The sequence below is a fragment of the Antrostomus carolinensis genome, unplaced genomic scaffold, assembly GCF_000700745.2.
Source record: "Antrostomus carolinensis isolate BGI_N321 unplaced genomic scaffold, ASM70074v2 scaffold9334, whole genome shotgun sequence".
In the NCBI taxonomy this organism is placed as follows: Eukaryota; Metazoa; Chordata; class Aves; order Caprimulgiformes; family Caprimulgidae; genus Antrostomus; species Antrostomus carolinensis.
In genome coordinates, this window is record NW_010310088.1 from 141,753 (window position 1) to 161,204 (window position 19,452).

The window sequence follows — 19,452 nt, forward strand, 5'->3', positions numbered from 1 at the left end:
GTGTAACTATTAATCTGGAAGTTGAGGCAGGGAGAAATCTCCTCTTATGAAATCTGTTGCGCCTTAAATTAAAATCTTCATTTACTAAAATTTACATTGCAGCACTCTGTGTGTTCTAGTAACAGCAGCTTCCCATACAGAAGTAGCAAATAGAAAGAAAATTTGCTCAAAGTTGCACAGTAGCTATGCTCAATGCTTTTTCACACAACTTAAAAAAAAATATCTTCCCTCAATTATTTCAACATGAGGAATAGCATTCCAAAGCACAGTCTGAAACACTCTTTAAATTGCCATTTACCTAAAGAAAATTATATTTGCTGAGATCTAGCTTTAACAAAAATTGTCAATTACCACTTTGTTGCAAATCACTCTAGCTTTAAACCACTACCAATGCGCTTTCCTGATATTCATTTCACTCTATAGCCTTAAATTCACAAGAGAGAGTGTCTGTTTTCCAGCTATTAAATTTTATATTATTTTATTTCCTATGCTGGATTATATTCTCTCATTTATTTACTCATTTTAAAATAAAAATGGTCATTTTGAAAGCAAAGGATTTACAATATCCATCAGTAATCTTTTCCTAAAGCAAGACAAAATGTGCATTTCCTGTAAATGTGAGGTCTAAATGATCTCCCAAATAAATCCAATTGATTGAAACTCTAATTTTTCACCAATGGACCAGTAAGAAGTGTTTAAAAAAAAAAAAAAAAAGTCGTTCCATCAAAGAAAAATAAGCCTGAGCACTTTTTATGCTACTCTTAGCAACCCTCTTGAGCCTGGACGTTTATTAGAAATGATGCCCCTTCCCTGGAAGTGTTGAAGGCCAGGCCGGATGAGGCTTTGAGCAACCTGGTCTAGTGGAAGGTGTCCCTGCTGATGGCAGGGGGGTTGGGACTGGATGAGCTTTAAGGTCCCTTCCAACCCAAACCATTCTATGATTCTATGAAATGTTATGCACAAACCTGGTGCGGAAGCGCTCATTCTCTGCGAGCAGTTAAGATGCCACAGATTTTTAAGCACAAATGCTTGATGGTATTGCAGAAGCTGTAAACCCCAAAGTACCCTAAAGAGGTTTATATTTCACGTGTAAAGAAGGGTGGGAGAGAGAGAGAAAGTTTCCTACCATAGTAAGTGAGACGTCCTCTTGCAATGTTTTTTCCTCTTGAGTTTTCAGTAATACATTCATACAGCCCTGCATCCTCTTGCTGGAAATTAGGTATTTCAATCATGCCATTGGATTTCCTCAGCTTTATTTTACTTGGAAATGGCAAACCATCAGTTCTTCTCCAGTTAATCTGAGGCACAGGGCTACAAAGAAAATAATGGGATTTAAAACAGATTTGCTTAAAGTACTTGATTGTCAAAATTAGATACTTAAACTAATACACTGTAAGACTCAGAAGTGACTAAAAGCTTGTATTAAGAGTGGGATTCATATTGTACGTGACAGATGGTCACACACTGTGGCAACTGGTTTGCATGTACTGTTTCATTCGTTATTATTAGCAGCACCAAATTTTTCATTAATATCCATGTGAATGTCCAACGATTGTAAAATTTCTTGGAAATCAGCACTGGCTTTCCTTGAAGATGGGTGAGATTTACCAGTGACTTCCATGGAAAAAGAATCAAGGCAAGTCTGCTGAAATGCCCATCCTAGTACAGCCATTCGTTCTCTGATTTTAAAACTTTCACTCACCTAGCTGAGGAACTACAGTAATAGCATGTGATTAAGTTATCAATCTGGCACTCAAAATTATGAACACCTGACAAAGCTGTCTGCAAATAATCTGCAAGTGGTAAGTAAATACCTTTACAGAAACATAAATGCTTTCTCAGATCATTTGTGAAAGAGAAAAGATATCAATTGTGTGTGAAATATCATTGAGAATAGGAATGCACTTTAATCTTTATTTCAGCTATAAAGGAAGAACAATATTATGAAAGCATCAAATACATTTAACAGTAAAATTCAGACAAAATTCTTGACAATTTCAGCAACAGTTCCTTCTACACAGAGAAAGCAGCTAGGTCGAAGGACCTCTGAAGTACACTGATCTGATTCAAGATAATTTGAAATGAAATGTATATTCCTGTGTTGCCAACATACACATTTTCATTCTAAACAAACCCCAAAATTACTCCAAGACTCTTTGCCTTAGCTCAAGGCACTAGCTGTGATGGTCAAAATAGGGCCTGTCTTTAGAGAACACCGCCAAAACAACTGCCAGAACTCCACATCTGCTGGGCACATGAACCCTCACGTGCTTCAACTTCCCCGGTGGATGAAGAAGAAAACTTACTTTCCTAGTGCAAAGCATTCGAGCTTCACAGTCGAGCCTTTCGCTGCAGGAAGTGTCTCAGGAAACTGAACTTCTATTTTGGGTTCATATTCTCCCATCACACCTATGAGAGATGGTTGAAAAAGGTAATTTTTAATTTTTAAAGCTTTTTTTTCTTTCTTTAGCATTACATCACATTAAATTCAAAAGCAAGTTTATTTCTCTTGCGTTCCATTTAGAAAGAGAAGCATAGGGACCTGCCAGTAAAATCACTGGCAGACTAAGGAGAGGAAGAGAAGCACGCAACACAAAATAGTTTAACTTTTAAAGCAATCAATACTCTGAGAATGCATAAAAGGTTACACTGTAAGAGAAAATAAAAGTTCACTGAGGACTAGGTGCGTTATTTATGCAGAAGGGACGTCATACCATCCGTGCGCAGCACTAGAGGAGTTGGTGACCCAAGGACTTGGCTGTTGGTCACGGTGCTGGTGACAACACAGGTGTAATTTCCTACATCTGACGGTTCCACTTTGGCTATGTAGAGGTGGCCAGTCTCTTGAGACACAAATCGACGACTGTCCTCTTGAACAAATGATGGATATTCATTGAAGATCCAAGCGAATGACAATTCTAATTGGCAAAAAAAAGAAATAAAGATATTTGGTAGGGTTTAAAACTTTTTCTTCTTTCAAAGATAATTTTATTACTGTATTTTTAATATTGTATTATATATAATGCTGTATTATGTAACAAACCGTAGCAGAGAGCCAATGAAGGATAGAGATATATTTAAAGGTACCAGAAACAAGTAAAACAAACAAAAAAGACAAAACTAACCATTTTTTCACCAAAGCCTTATCTCCTCCAGCAGAAGAAAAAGGTGAAAGGAATTCAAGTGCTTTATGCAAGGATAATTTTATCTGCTTTTTTTTTTTTTTTTTAAGGCTTAATATGCATGGAAAGAGGAGCAGACAGCAAAAATGAGACCAAACTTTGCTAAAATAGAAACATTATTCATTTAGTAGCTACTTAACAACTCAGCCAGATACTTAGCAGACAGAAACAGCACAGGTGTATGCAAGTGAAGCTAATGTCTAAAGGAGCATGAATTCCCAATAGGGCTCACCACAGAGCAAAACTTTTTTTTTATACAAAAATCCATAAAAATGCCATTAAAAATTCTCTGTATGAAATGGTAAAATAGCCTTTGCTACCATTCATTATAGTCACTTGAAAGCAACACCATGCTTCAAAATATAAACTAAGAGATTTGGCAAAAACTGCATTACAATTTGTTTTTTTCTGAACACAGCTCTGAGCTCTCCGAGTCCAATTTTAACTGGCAAAAGCCCCTTCCTGTGCAAGGCCACGTGCTTGTCTCATTCATATCCTACAGAATCAAAGGAAATTAATTTTTAATGGTTTTACAGGCAAGAAATAATTTTTCACCCAAGTGCCGCTCAGCTGAAAGTTTATAAAAAGATTATAGCTTCTGCAAGTGCTAATTAGAGACAATTATAACTTGATTGACCTGCCTTCATGTTAAAATATCTTGTAGCATTTGCACTGCCCCTACAAAACGGAGATCATCCCTTTTTGCAAAGGTTTAATTTGAAAGTGCACAAATTTGGGTGCAGTCATGAAATGGAGAGTAGGCATTTTCACAACCCTCATTGTGAGCAACCCTCACACCCAGGAAAGCGCTGAGCCAACAGGACCATTTAACACAAAGTAAGATTGTGAAGATGAAAAAACAGGCAATAAACAAAATTATTAAAATATTTATGGACTAGTTAATGCAAAAAGGGCATAAAATGAAATTGTTTATCATAATTGCATTTAATTTTCCTCTACCACTATTTAAACTCCTGCCGTTAACGTCATTTTGCAGGAGTGGTGTGTGTGAACAATTCATAGTCTCAGGACTTCTCTCAAGAGTTAAACTTTTGTCATATTTGGAAATATTTGTTGTTGGAAACAGCCATCTACCCTTCTGGACCTGCAGTGTGTGTCCTCAGGTGAAAATGGCTTTCTCTAGAATTTCCTTCCTATATAACCTGAGAGGTGTAATTAATTTACGATAAGGAAGGCCAACAAGGATTTGCCAAGAAGATGCAAGGTAGGTGGTGCAGTGCGAAGTGAAACCCCATGATCTGCCTTGACTTCAGCAAGACTTTTGAGATGTGCCACAAGAATCTCATACACAAGCCAAAGAATATTCATACAGTCAACAGAAAAATATTCTGTACAGCTATTCTCCCATCTTACAACAAAAATACAAAGATGCAGAGGTCAATGGATTGCTGTTGAATTGAGAGAGCTTGTTGAATAAGCACAGTGGGGTGGGGGCAGCTGTGCTGGATGTGGTCTGTCACTATTCAGTATTTATCAGCCACTTCAAATAGAAAAAAAATAATAATTTTTAAAAAGGAAAAAGAGAAAGTACAGCCAAAGAGGCTGAAGGGGACTACGACCTCTTTGAGAGGAAGGATTATATTGCCTTGCTAAATGGGAAAGACCAGAAAAGAAAACATAATTCCATTTCTACAGAGCAGCTGAATGAAGACTGAGCACAAGACTGAGGGAAAAGCTGTAGACCAAATCAGGTATCAATTCAGGAACTGTAAGAAAACAAAATTTTACATTTTCAGTTCTACATCAAACTCAGACATTCACAAGACACAAAAGTGTGGGAAGCCAGGCTTTATTGGTTCTGGTATTTATTGAGCTGCTTGTTTTCCATACCTCAAATTATGATTTCATTCTCACAAAAAAAAGGGGGGGGGGCCAAAACAAACCCATAAAGAAAATAAAAAGAAAAAAGATTATTATTCAAAACATGCAAAGTGGACAGACAGATTCTGGATACACAGCAGGAAAATAAGCAGCTTGATTTCTTTCCTACTATATTGGGTTAAATCAAGAGTAGACTCATTGAAATCCATCACTATGATTATGAAAGCTACGCAGAGTGTATTCCAGTTTAATTGGATCATTCAACATCTTATGAATAAGCACTACTGGAAACCTAATTTCTGATTCAACATATATTTTCAACTACTCTCTCAAAAAAGGAGCAGGGTGTTCCTTTACCAGTGCCCCACAGCCATATCTCATTTTGTATTTATTGTACTTTACAAAACTGTATTCTTATTTTCTAAAAAAATTCATATTAAACGACTTGTTCTGTGATTTATTATGTTTACACCATTTGCCTGTTGCTGATCCAAGGGCCCCTCAAGGGACATAAACTCACTCCCTTTCTGTCAATTACAAGTTTTCAGTTGATTTTTCTGTTATAAATGGAAGTAATATGTCCCTCCTAGGCTTCCCCAGAGAGCTAAGCCTTTGCTTTCCAATGCATCTTTTCCTTACTTAGTGACCATATATGGATAAGGCATTAGAAATTACAGTTATTACTCAATTTTTATTTGTTTACTACATCTTGGTGAGCTTCTCCTCTTTATTTTGCATTATTTGATTATTATTTACTGTGCAGTCTACAAGCTACAACACATGCTGTTCTTGGCGCTTTATGCATTTAACTATTCAATTAAAAATTGCTTATTAAATTGCCTGTCATTTTTAAACTTAACTTTTTACAAAAGCCAGCAGTTAAATCAGCACAGTCTTTAAGGTCTACCATGGTACTGCTACCTATGAACCTTAAAAAGAAAAAAGAAAGGTATCTTCACTTCCTGTATAAGAAAAAATTAATGTTCATAAAAGGAACATAAAGGAGTAAGCTCCACCCATTTAGTAGTTTTTAACTGGGTTCAAAGTTAAGCCTTAAACTCACATACATAATTATGAAAAGATGGCTTTTAATTGCATTATACATTTCATCTAAGAGAGGCTGCAACACATCAGTGAGAGCATGGGAATTGAACCAGGACTATTTTATTTCTTGCAAACAGAATTTAAGAATTTAAGTAGTTGTGGGAATCTAAAACCATAAATGAATTCAGGAATTCAGCACAGCGAAAGTTTGGATTAATAAATAAATAAATAGGGTATATATAGACCTATGACAAAAAGGAGAAGGATAATTAATAGTTTATTTTATGCACTAAATGCACAAATTCTGAAGGACTTCTTTACTTATCATTCCCTACCAGCTCCTGTTCCTTTTGTTCTGAACCATCACTCCTATAAACCTGCTTAATATGTATCTGCTAGCCCCAAAGACAAATAAGATTTAAAGATTCACCTAAATAAGATTTCTAAAATAGCCCAAAGTAAATGATGTGAACAGTATTTTTCTGAAAGATTTAAAGTTCTCATGTCCAAAACTGAATATATTTCAATTAGTGAAGTGGATGTTTCCATAAATAATCCTGAAAAAAAATGAAAATACTTGATTTTGAGTCCATCAAGCTGACTCAACAATCCTGAAGAGGTTTTATGGGTTTGTTTTTTGTTTTTTTTTTAAAAAGAAGTTTAATATCGATTATTGATACTCTAATCTGTATTATTTCACACAGTTCTTTAATTCAGATTTTTGCAATATTCTGTAGTAGAGATACAAGAGGAAGCTGAATAACCTGGTATTTTCTCTCTTCAACTGGCACTCTGCCTAACGCACATGATGGTATATGGCTTTTTAAAAAGTGTTTGCAAGAAAGTAATCAGACCAAATTTAGCAGTGACAGAAACTGCAATTAAAGACATGGAAATTTACACCAACCAGCTATTTTGAATTACCTATCGTACAGTTAAAAGTAATGGAAAAGTACCAGCGACTTTGAGAGGTTAATGACAGATTACATAATTAAGGAAGAAACCAATTAGCTCATCATTTGGCCCAGTTTCAGCTCAAACTGTGAAGAAGTGACAGAAAATGGAGCAAAAGCATCACTCGGGAAGGAGCGAGCTGTAACGCGGAGCCCGAGCTGTTGCGTAGTTTTGTGGGGCGGTCACACGCAGAAACGTCAATTAGTCCGTGAGGACGGCTCTGCGTGGCTGCCTGCGTGGGAACCCCTGGGAAAGGGCCAACAAATTATTTAAAAGTAGGAAATTAATCTGCATGAGGTAGAGTGTATTAAACTCCCAGAGGATGCTCTTAACCTAGATGTAAAGCGTCCTTAGTGCACTGGAGCTTAACCCTTAGAGGATGACGCTGCTCCGGGTTTAGGTCACTGTACTTGCAGATGTGAGTGCCCCAGGGGTACAGTGCATTTTATCTTACACACGCTACCTTCAAACTTCTCATTCACTACTGGAACAGGTTGCCCAAGGAAGTTGTGAATGCCCCCTCCCTGGAAGTGTTCAAGGCCAGGTTGGATGAGGCTTTGAGCAACCTGGTCTAGTGGAAGGTGTCCCTGCTGATGGCAGGGGGTTGGAACTGGATGAGCTTTAAGGCCCCTTCCAATCCTAACCATTCTATGATTCTACTTTACTTTGCCTACTTGGGCAAAATCTAGCTACTGTAGTTCACTTAGTGCACTGCCTCGAGTAGTCTGTCCTTCCTTTGGTGAGCCAGCACAGCCAGCTGCAAAGCTCTTCTTGGTGCCTGGACTTCAGGGAAGAAAAGAAAGATTAAAAAAAAAAGGTAATACTTCATCTCTGCCATAAAATAAATCACAAATTTATCTCTTTTCTTTTTTTGTAAACATTAAAGGTTGTTTTACAAATAAAAATACTGTAGGCATAAGGTGTTTATATACTCCAATATGGGATCCCCTAACATACATGAACTGGATATTACATTACAATGTCTTTAGGAGCCACTCTCAAAAACGGTATTGTTTTGACAATAAAAAAAACTCTTTAGAATTTTATTGGAAATAAATTGTATGTCATTTCAGGGTTTTAGGGTATATTCTTGAGCACATTATATACTTTAGAAATTGAACAACTGTTTAAGTTGGGAAAAACAAAACAAAACTGAGTATTTCTGAGGAGGATGCTGAATTGTTTGCATCAGTAGTTACTACTGATAATAATGTATAAAACTTTAGCTGTTTACAAAAGCTGCAGTTACACTTCAGAGCACAGTCTATGTATAAACTGTAGGTTTTTAGTTTACTTTTTGATAATGTTTTCTATATAAAAATAATGGCAATTACAAAACAAACTTCTCTCCTAGGGCTTGAATAGTAGCCAGCAGGAATAAAGCAAGACAATAAGTATCTGGTTAAAACAGTTGTACCATTTTCCCAACCTGGGGAAAAAATTTGGAGGTTTAGTAATGCTTCTGAAATTTGCCCCAAACTCTTCAGGATAACTCATTTTTTTTGTCTGAAGATATTTTTTGTTTATACAAAATATAAGTTGTATGATGGGAATCTGAGTCCAGCTATAAAAAGTGAAGAACATATCCTAAGAAACTAATTTTATTCCAGAGTATAATGGAAACACTCTGATTTGAAACTAATGTACATCATTAATTGTTTTGACATAAAAGGTGAATTAGTTTGTAGATAAAATATAAAAGATCAATTTTCAGCATGCTGTGCAGGTAATTAGGCATGCAGCTACTGTACATGGAATAACCCAAAACAATGAGAGCAGTGTGAGAGACCTATGTAATATCTTGCAATTTCAATCTCCACATTTAATGAGAATACTGTAATGTTTTAGCTGAAATTGTAAGGTTCCTACTTCAGGTTAACACCTAATTTTCATTTTTAAATGGAACATGGCAAAAGTCCACTCGTTTTCTGATTTTGAAATTAGCCAGTGTAATGTAAAAAAAATAAAATTAAAAATAATCAATTTTTGGACATAGTTGCAGCATCAATTGTATTTTTCACTACTGCCCACCTCCCCCCCACACACCCCACAACCACAACTGGTCAAGTAGCAATTAGTAGTAATTGCTCAGCCTGGAGAAACACAGGCTTTGGGGAGACCTTCTAGCTGACTTCCAATACCTGAAGGAGCCTACAAGAAAGCTGGGGAGGGACTTTGGCCAAGGGCAGGGAGTGACAGAACAAGGGGTGACGGCTTCAAACTGGAAGAGGGGAGACTGAGATGAGATGTGAGGAAGAAATTCTTGGCTGTGAGGGTGGTGAGATACTGGCCCAGGTCAACCAGAGAAGTTGTGGCTGCTCCTCCCTGGAAGTGTTGAAGACCAGGTTGGATGAGGCTTTGAGCAACCTGGTCTAGTGGAAGGTGTCCCTGCTGATGGCAGGGGGGTTGGAACCGGATGAGCTTTAAGGTCCTTCCAACCCAAACCAGTCTGTACTACCTAATTACACACACAAGTTGGTCACCTTGGCACAGGTGACAAAGCTCTGGTGATGTAAAACAGCTCACTGAAGGTCTGTTTTTCTCTATACTCAACAATTTGTAGTGGTTTTTCCAAGTCTTCCACAGCAGTGTCAAAAGCAAAGCCCACCACTGGAACCAGAATGTAAACATTTCTAAGCTCGTCCTTGGGAAACACAGATGTTCCAAGACCAGCAGCATTATTTCTTTATTAATACCACAGAAAACCTCATGTTAAGCACATTTGCAAACAGCATATCCACTGGAAGAGCAGCACAGCAATACGGCCTTGCCTGCTGACTGTCTTTTTCTCTCCCTTTCTCCTGTCACACGTGGGGTTTGACCATAAACTAGCGTTAAGTTTCAAACTGAATGTGACCTTGTAATGTGAAAGTGCTCCTTAACTGGCAGGTTAAATGTTCCATGGTGCTTCGGAGGAAGTCCACATGCTAATGGCTAAGTCTAATAAAATGTTTTTCTAGGTTTGGGTTCCAGTGCTGAATAAAAACCCAATTTTGCTTCCCCTGTAGCTGTGCAGGATGATGGATTAGTTTCTCTTTATCACATTTCTAAACTATATTGTTTCTGACTAGCTGTGTCATTCAAAGTATACTGTCTCTGATCAAATTGTTTGGACTCTGGAAGTATGCAGAAAAGTAAGAAACTGCTTTAGGAAGTAATATTTAAATACATACCCATTAGTCATATCCATTTCTAATGATAAATTTCTATTTTAATCACCTCCCCAGAACTTTACATTTAATTGCTCTGAGCATTTCTAACAACTCTGTTGTGCTTTTTCAATAGTTGAAAATATTTTAAATTGCTTCCTCAATTTTGATGATAAAGAGATGACAGTTTATTGCTCAACTTAAACTTACCTGATTTCTTCTTAATATTTAGTATTAAGGAGATAAACTAAGGGAAACTAATGGAAATAACCAACTGTAAATTTTCAAAGGAACTTACTAATGTTTATAGCTTGAAGTAGTGATTACTGACAAACTTCATTTAGTAGTTTGGCTCTCATTTAGGAGAAGGTACTCAGTAAATGTCTGTGAAAATGGTAAACTCCTGTGGAAACCCAAACTTTTCAGTGCTCTTGTAATGATCAGCTATGACTGTGTGCTGGGACTGCTGCCATCTCCCTCCTGCTTCTTAGTAATCAATTATCCTGTTTCCAAAGAAAAACTCAAATATTTTAGTAGAGAAGATAATAAAAAGCTGGAGGAGAAGAATCCCACAGTAACAATTTAGGAATAAAAATAATCTTGGTAGAGGGCTAAAATACAGTTATTTATTCCAGTTTCCCCCTCTTTTTCCCCAAGGCATTTGTGAGATACTTGAGACTAGTTAAGTGAAAAGATTCGACCTCAACTTTTTTCTTGACATTTAGTTCTTCCTAATCTTCCTCTTTCTTTCCATCCCTCGTTCTTCCAACAAATACCCCAGTGCCAGGAGGCACAGTCTCCCATTAAAACACTCATCTCATGCTGCTGCCTCTTGCAGTTCATTGAGGAAAGAGGGCTAACGAGAGCAGGTATCAGCAATAAAGAGCATATCCCATAGTGTTTCAAGGTCTTCTGGAGTGTCCACATACATTTTGCTGATACAACTTATGCAGTATTAGTCCCAAAGTCTGCTTTACTCTTTGCTCTCTTCCACACCAGCCCACATTATAGATGCTAGTACTATATATACCAAAAGCTTAGTGAATTTTTAGTGGAAATCTAATGTACTGCAGCCAGCAGGAGCTGATCCAATCTTATGCAAAACTCTTCCTTGGGCTTTAGGTGAAATTGTATCCCTCACTGCACAGACTATAGGTTCTGACACACTCTCTCACCCCAGTAATGAAAAGAATAATCTAGCTTTAAAATACCAAGATTTTAAAAGAGCTTTTGTTTTCTAATTTGTGTATTTGGGAACGCTACTTTAAATAATACATAAATACACATATAGATATGAAGGCTTGAAGGCTAGAATCTTTCCTGCAGAACAAAATGATAAAAAGCTGCAATATTCCCATAATCATTTTGCAATGGGTAATCAAGATATAGTGCAAAATTTACGAGAGCTAATATTACTGATCACAGATATTTCCAGGCTTTATGCTCTACTGCCTACTATGCTCTACCTGGCTATGAAGCGATCCTTCCCAATCTAGATACATCTCTCAAACTAAGGCTTATAGAAAGTATCCAAGTACCTAAGAAAAATACAAATATTAATATATTCATATGTTCAGAGTGATTGATGTGCATAATGAAAAATGAAGTTAACTAAGAGTTCTGTAAGAATCTGGAGCGATACCTTGCTTGTCCAGTTTGTCCTTTCCCAAACTGGAACCATGCATCTTTTTGCTAAAAGTTTCTTAGGCCAGTTATATACTTCTAGGCAAGCTTAAAAACATGGACTGTAAAGTAGTTGCAGATGTTGCACAAATACATAGATAAGGATTTACAGTGAGGGTAACAGAGCACTGGGACAGGCTGCCCAGGGAGGGTGTGGAGTCTCCTTCTCTGGAGACATTCAAAACCCACCTGTACGCCTTCCTGTGTGATCTCATTTAGGTTCCTGCTCTGGCAGGGGGTTGGACTGGATGATCTTTTGAGGTCCCTTCCAATCCCCGACATTCTGTGATTCTGTGATATATTAATTTTAGCCTGGTTTACTTCAGCATGGCACACAAGTTTATCAAAAGAAAATGTACTTTATAAAGACCACATTTGATAAAGCACAGAACAGTCTCTCTCTGTAGCGCTGGTTTGTTACTGGTGGTGAAAATAATGCTCCAACAGATAGAAATCATTGTAAAATCCAGCTACAAACATGTATTATTGTCCCTCATATGGACAAATAAAAGTGTCTCTTGGGTACCATTTGATTTCAAACTGTCAACTGAAATTTGTGCAGATGATGATGATGACACCAGCAGGACTATTGCAAAATATATTTTTAAATAAAAATACCATTTCTCCTTGGCAGATTGAGAACAGCTTGAGAACACTATGGAACCATTTTTAAGGCCATTGCTTTTACAATATTCAACATACTATTCTCCTTAGAATGCATTTTTGTGCAAAAATCTCATAATGTGCCTACTGCAAGTATGATTTATCGTTCATGCCTAGCTGAGTGTCATCCACAATCTGCAACAAAAGCACAAAGCAGAAGTGCAAAACCAGGATGCTTTCCATCTCCTGAAAACACACCGATGGGCAGTAGAAAAGAAATTATATTCTGGAGTTCTATCAGTTTGGTTTTGCTTTGTTTTAAGGGTATGAAGTGCTTCCAAAGCCAAGTAAGTAAAATCAATTCAATTTACAGTTCCCTGAAAAATAGCATGTTGATATTCAAGAGCTGTGGAAAAGAAAGAACCAAAGTATCAAAATATTTCTGGCATTTGAGATACTTTCCATGCCATGTTATTCATGCAGCAGAGTCTTGCTGGAACTTGCAGGTCTCCAAATGGCAGTACAAGAGACATGAGCAAAAATTTGCAAGTCTAAATACTAATTTGCAACAGACATGACATTATTCACTGAAATATTTGTGAATGCCAAGCAGTGAACAATAAATTGGGATCTATTTTTCCATGATTTAATATAATTTCATAACAGTATGTCACGACTTTTAAATAATAAACTATAAGCTAAATTGATTCCTATACTTCAAATACATTCTTATTTATTGATTAAGTCTGTATTTATCAGGGCATGATAGTAAGACGGAGGACATGTTCTTGCTGCTTTATTTATGTAGAAATATTCTTGCCATATTGTATGAAACAGGAACTCATATCACATGAGGCTAATCACAAATATAAGACAAGTAGAATTTCCTTGCAATTTCCAAGCAACAACAACTTGGCTCCACAACGTTCTTGCCGTTTACTCAGGTTCTCATGGGTTATGGTCATATCCCACAGATAACAAGATAACAGGGAGTATATCCACCAACATAAAGCTAATTCCTAGTTTTTCCAGGCAAGTCTGAATTCTTCAAAAAGTTTATGAATAACCATCAAGCAAATATTCACATTTACCATTAACAATCTTTTTTTCCTCTGTGTATAAAGCAGCCCTGAAACCACCACAGAGAACATAAAAGGACTATGTCACATGGCTTCCTTCTCTCCTGAAGAGCAGAATATACCTTACAAATCCAAAATCAATGTCATTAGTAAAACTGACTGTACTAAATAAATCTAAATCACAGTATCTATCAAATAGAAATAAGACCTGAAGACAAGCTACATGATAATCATGATATGCATACAGTAGTACCAGTAAGTAAAACCCTAAAGGAACTTGAGGATTTGCTCTGCTCAGGGCTTTGTCACTCCTTAGATACTGATTTTGGAACAAGATCAATAGTAGAGAAAAATCATTTTTAGTTCTCCATATGTCTAGCCTTTTCCATTCTTAGCAGAAAGAAAAAAAATTAGCATCGCATGAATGTTTTTTAACCAGCTGCATGCTAAGTGTGTCCAATATGAAGTTTTATATGTGGAGATGTTTGTTTTATTGACAGTCCTTTAAAACCATCAAAAACACAACAGAAACACAGTAAAAAGTCAAAATAGCTGTAGATATAACAACTGAAAGAGATAGCAGAAGAGCTACGTAAATCAATTTTAGATGTCATTTTATCTTTGGAGTGTGTGGGGCAGATGATTTACTGATTTGTGGAAAAAACAGGGTATTTTAACAGGTTTCCTGTAATGGAATTAAAATAATATACAGAAGTATGGTCATGCAGAATGATGACAGATGTCCATCTTAATTATCCAAAAATCACTGCTCAATTGTAATACGACTTACATTATCTAACATAAAAACAGTGGAATTAGTAAACTATTTGGAGGAAGTCTTCACAAACAGAGCCAGTCATTCACTGAGTCTCCCATTCAGTAAATCTCAAACAAAACTGCTAAAAAAGGGAATGCCAAAAAGGAAAAGTGAGCTAACTCTAAAGAAAATACTGAAGTGGTCTGTGATACAGCTAGTGTTTAATGACAGAAATATGAAATTGATCTGTGCACTCTCAACTGGAAATACTGAGCAACATCTTCCTCCCTCTGTATACCAATGGCCATCACAGAAACAAAGCTAAAATACAAGCTCAGCCTAAGAGCTGATGTGCATGAAGTTAAATGCAGTTTCGTTGTTGGTTTAAATGGCAGATGTCCATATCCTGATAGAACTGAAATTGAAAGCTTCAAAAGGACAAAAAATACCATTAACTGCATGAATAATTTGCTCCCCATTTGAAAAAGGATATTCATATTACTTATGTAAATATCGGTGGCTAACATAAAGAAAAAATATGCCAAATCATAGAGGGGAAGCAATTTCCTTTTTCCCTATTATGAACTGTTCTTTCTTGTGGGATGAACATTGGTTTCTATTGTAACCAGAATATTGTACATGGAGGAATAATCACAATTTAATCAAGTCTCCTCTTGAAGACTCCATAAGAAGCCTTCAAGAAAATAGAAGTAAGAAGAACAAGAAGACAAATCTCCATCAAGCCAGCAGGAACTTAGAAATTGCACAACATGACAGAACACAAAAGAACAATATTTCAGGGGCTAAAGGGGAAGAGAAAACAAGGTATTTGAGAAGGTTTTTAGAAATAGTCTAAAATTAGTCTGAAAATTTTAGTCTGAAATTATTTTATAGCTCAGTGCAACAAATACAGAATTAAAGTGTGGGGGTAGGAAATCAGATCATTGATCTGGAAAGGGCTGAACAGCCCTCAAGCCAGGTCAGCTGTTCCTAAACCATCCCCGCCATTCCTAACACATGACTTCTGCTTAATGAATGAGTATTTTATCTATGATAAAATGAGTATTTTATCATAAGACCAACCTGCATCCTCCTGTGCCAGATCTAGTGGCGCTGTATGCTTGACATTACCATGCTGTAGGTTTATTTTGGAGAAGAAAGAAGAGGAAGGACTTTTACATCTTTCTCCATATGTCCTGAAAACTTTAATGGTTAATCTTTCAACTCTCAAACAAATCCAAGGACTCTAAATAATTCTGGTACAAATTCTCAACTCCATTAGATAATTCAGGGAGCTCTCGGTTCTCTCTTTTTTGCATGAATAACACAATTAGTGTGGGGGGTGTCAATCATATACCATCTGCTGACTGCAAAAGAAATTCTCACCTCTTCCACGTGTTGATTTGAACCACAGTTCTTAGCAATGTGAGCATGTTTTTTGTCACCTCCTGTTTAGCACCTCAAACTTCAACATTGCAAGACTCGGTACATAGTTGTAGTCAGCTTGATGGCCACCTCTGGCTGAATACCCATGCACAGGATACGAGTATAAAAAAGGCTGGGGTAATTCAGACTTTGGACTGCATACAGAAGCAATATTTAATCATTCTAATTCTTATAGATAGCTGGGAGAATGACCTATTTTCTCAGCAGCTGAAAAGACAAAGCTGTTGTAAGGCTATAAAGATGATTTAAGAGTATGTATCAGTTTAGAGAGAAAAAATTCTGCAAGCTCAGACAGTTGTAAAATTGCCACTTTATGGCTGTGTCTGCTTGGACTCCGCCAAATTTAAGAGGTCGCAATACCTGTATTATTGTATTCCATGTTTAGCTTACATTACCTTGGGTTTGGAATCAAATCTAATGTTTAACATCACAGCCCTTCAACAATGAGACTCCGTATCAGTTATAAACGAATAAAACCAGTTACTTTCAAATATTACTTGAGGCTCAATAGCAATCAGTCAAAGACTGAAGATGCAGAAGGAATGATAAAATGTACTTGCAATTTTTGGTCCACAAGGAATCCATTTTCTTGCCCACCCTGCAGACAGCAGTGTTTTAAAGTAGGCCAGTATCATTGCATGACACTATCAAACATCTTGACGATAAGAAAACAGGTAGATACCAGCATAATTAAAGACAACAATCTACTCTTTGCAATTGTCTAGTCATAGAGAAAAACAGATTCACTGAAGCTCAGCAATTGTGAAATTGGGCAGAATTTAACTCCAGAAAATATTCAATTAATTACTGGAAATATAATAAAAATCAGACATGTTAGGTGTGCAGAAGTTATTAGCAGCTAGAAAGGCATTTCAAGATAAAAGTAAATCCTCTTAAGTACTTCCCTCCCCCTCTTTTGGTTTGGTTTTCTCTCTCTCTGTATTTACTTCAGAAACCAGGTTTCACTCTTGCTCTCTCTGAAGGATCTCTTCTGCATTTCCAGGGAGATATTCCACTTTACAGTCAATCAGCTCTGGTAGAAGCACAAATCCCAGAAGGTCCCTTACCTCCTGCCCGGGGGGGTGGTCCACAGAGCAGCACAACTCCCTGCCCCTCTCGAACTGACACCGCACTCCTCATTTTTGCCCTGGAGTTTTCAAGATCTGTTTTTGAAAGAAAGGTGAGCTGGGTATTAGGAAATGGAAAAGATTAAATATACAGGAGCTTCAAGTTCTCACATCCTGATACCGTATCTCTGAGCATGCGACTAAATTCAGCGATTTCAGTGGATCAGTTGCAAAAGAAATGATTGTTCAGCAAGAGGCAGGATGACAGAATTAGGACTGAACTAATTTACAAGAACATAATTAAACAGATCCTATGGCTAATTCTGTGCTTATGCTAGGCTTATGCTACCCTACTTTTGATAACCAAAAAAGATCCATAAGCATAACTTAAAAATAGGTCCTTAATCCACTGTTTCTTCCAAAATGAAGGCTCTGATGAAAATAGCATCAAGATCCTACCAAGCTCCTTTAACCAACCATAAAATAACACTAACACAGCTATTTAGAAAACAGACATATATATATTTTCAAATAGAAAAGAAACCCCTCAATCATCTCCCTGCGATAGAATCCCTTGTAACATAGCAAAGCTCTGAAGAAGGCAAAGCACTTTGCACTTCAGCATATTGACCTAGTGCTCTGTTCTGCCTGGTTTCAGGTCTTCTGTGATCTTTTTAAGAGAGAAAACAAATACTACAGAGTATTTATAAGTGCAAAATTGCAGAGCAGTAGCATTTTATCATAAAATTATATTAACTTTCCCTATAAATGGTGACTCAAAGTCCAAGAAAGTACAGTCTCATTATGTCCTCGAATTAAGCTAGATTTAACATTCAATACAAACTCAGATTGAATTACTACACTAAGAAAGATTTTTCCATTAATAAACCATGTATTTTTCCATAACAAATCCAAACAGAAGATCATTTTTTAAAAAACCATTTGTTTATAACCTTGTAAAGGATACCAACACACAAAGTCTTTAAAGTAAGGCTGTCTTTGTAACTAAGCATAATAGGAGTAGTGAGTTGACCAACACTAGCTATTTCCTAAAATATAATATTTTTTAATACTGAAAAGCAACAGCTGTTACAGTCAGAACACTGAACAAGAGTGATTAGAATTTCAATGCTTCATTTAAAAAGAACCCCCACATTTAATGCTGCAATAAGATATTGTATTATTCTTTGTTCCTGCACATGAAGCTCATAGTAGAGTTTCTTAAAAGGGCTATTTTCAGCTTTCTAATTGAATTTCTATGCAGGTACATCTCAGGGCCTACTTCTTCTTCATGCACAGAATAATCTTGGATCCTTCTGCTGGACACGTTGTGGAGGTCACATACAACCATAGCCAAACCAATTTCACTAGGAGACCAAAATAGCATGCTTTGCAATTCGTTTCAGGCCTTTTAAGCATCTTTCTCTTCCCTTCATCACAATATAGATTCATTAGGTTCCTCTAACACAACTTCCCTGAGTCATGAAAGGAAGAACCAAGAGGTCACAGAATCCCAGAAGACATCAGGATGAAAACGGCTATGCAATTTGGATTTTAAAGATTACCAAAACAAATCTATTTTACATATAAAATGAATGTTGACCAAATTTTACCCTCTTAGACATCACAACCTCTGCAAGTTACACATCTTATGTAATACACATAATTTCTGCAATTAAAATGAAATGGTTTATCACCACTTTCTAACCATACGTGTTCATTTATTGCAATTAGACCTCCAGAAACTCATCTGTTTGTGCTGTCCAGCACACTGGATGAGTAGGATGGAATTGGGCTGAGGTCACCTCAGGAAAGGACATGACCAAGGCATTCAGAAAGGCACATCCTCCTTATCCCACAGGTACGGGGACCCACCGCAGCTCTGCGGTTTGATCTCTTGCAATGTTGTACTGCGGAAGTTATTAATCACTGATTGCAGATGAACACTGCTGTCACAGGAGAATAGTTTTTGGGGAAACAAGCAGCAATGCAGAATCCATCAGAAAATGAAGAACATGATCCATACTACAATGAAAGAATAATTTTTCACTAATTAGCAGGAAGCTCTCCATCCTACCTTCTAGAGTAGTTTAAGTACGAGACTAATCACCCAGCTGCAGAAATATCATCACTTAATTCATTTATATAATTGTATAATCTCTTTACACATTGTCTGGCACCACTTTGAAAATAATTAAAAATCACCATACAAAATATCAACATTATACAATGAATTGTAAAACTCTGACCTTGGAGAGTATTCCCTGCTTATATATAAAATTCTGGTCTGATTTTCAGGTGACTCTGTAGCTTATTCAAACCATTAAGGTCAAAGCCAGTCCTGTTTGGTAGAATAACAGCACAGACTGGTTTGGGGTTTTCTTGTTGGTTTGTTTGTTTGGGATTTTTGTTTGGTTTGGGTTTTTTTAAAAATAAAGTCAGTATTTTAACAGCAATAACACTAGGGAGAAGTGCTGTATCTTCTAACAAAACTTGCTATTACATAAAATCATTGGGAAGGAACATTAAGTTCTCAGAAAACTGACAGGGTAAACAAAATATTGTAAAAGGTAAGCAAATAATAGAAAAAAGATTGTTTACTTTTACAGATCAATTTGTATCTCTGAAATCAGAGGCTCTTATCCT

At 36.7% G+C, this 19,452-nt stretch overlaps 1 protein-coding gene across 1 annotated transcript in view; it reads right to left on the bottom strand.

Annotated features, from left to right (window-relative positions):
• Window positions 1-19,452, bottom strand: part of CNTN3 (contactin 3) — an 89,659-nt gene that overhangs the window by 36,642 nt on the left and 33,565 nt on the right. Inside the window, exons 2-5 of the mRNA XM_010166296.2 lie at window positions 16,807-16,924; window positions 2,715-2,918; window positions 2,307-2,409; window positions 1,127-1,311 (exon numbers count right to left, since the gene is read on the bottom strand). Coding sequence (XP_010164598.2) covers window positions 1,127-1,311; window positions 2,307-2,409; window positions 2,715-2,918; window positions 16,807-16,924 — 610 coding nt within the window. The remainder of the gene's footprint in view (window positions 1-1,126; window positions 1,312-2,306; window positions 2,410-2,714; window positions 2,919-16,806; window positions 16,925-19,452) is intronic.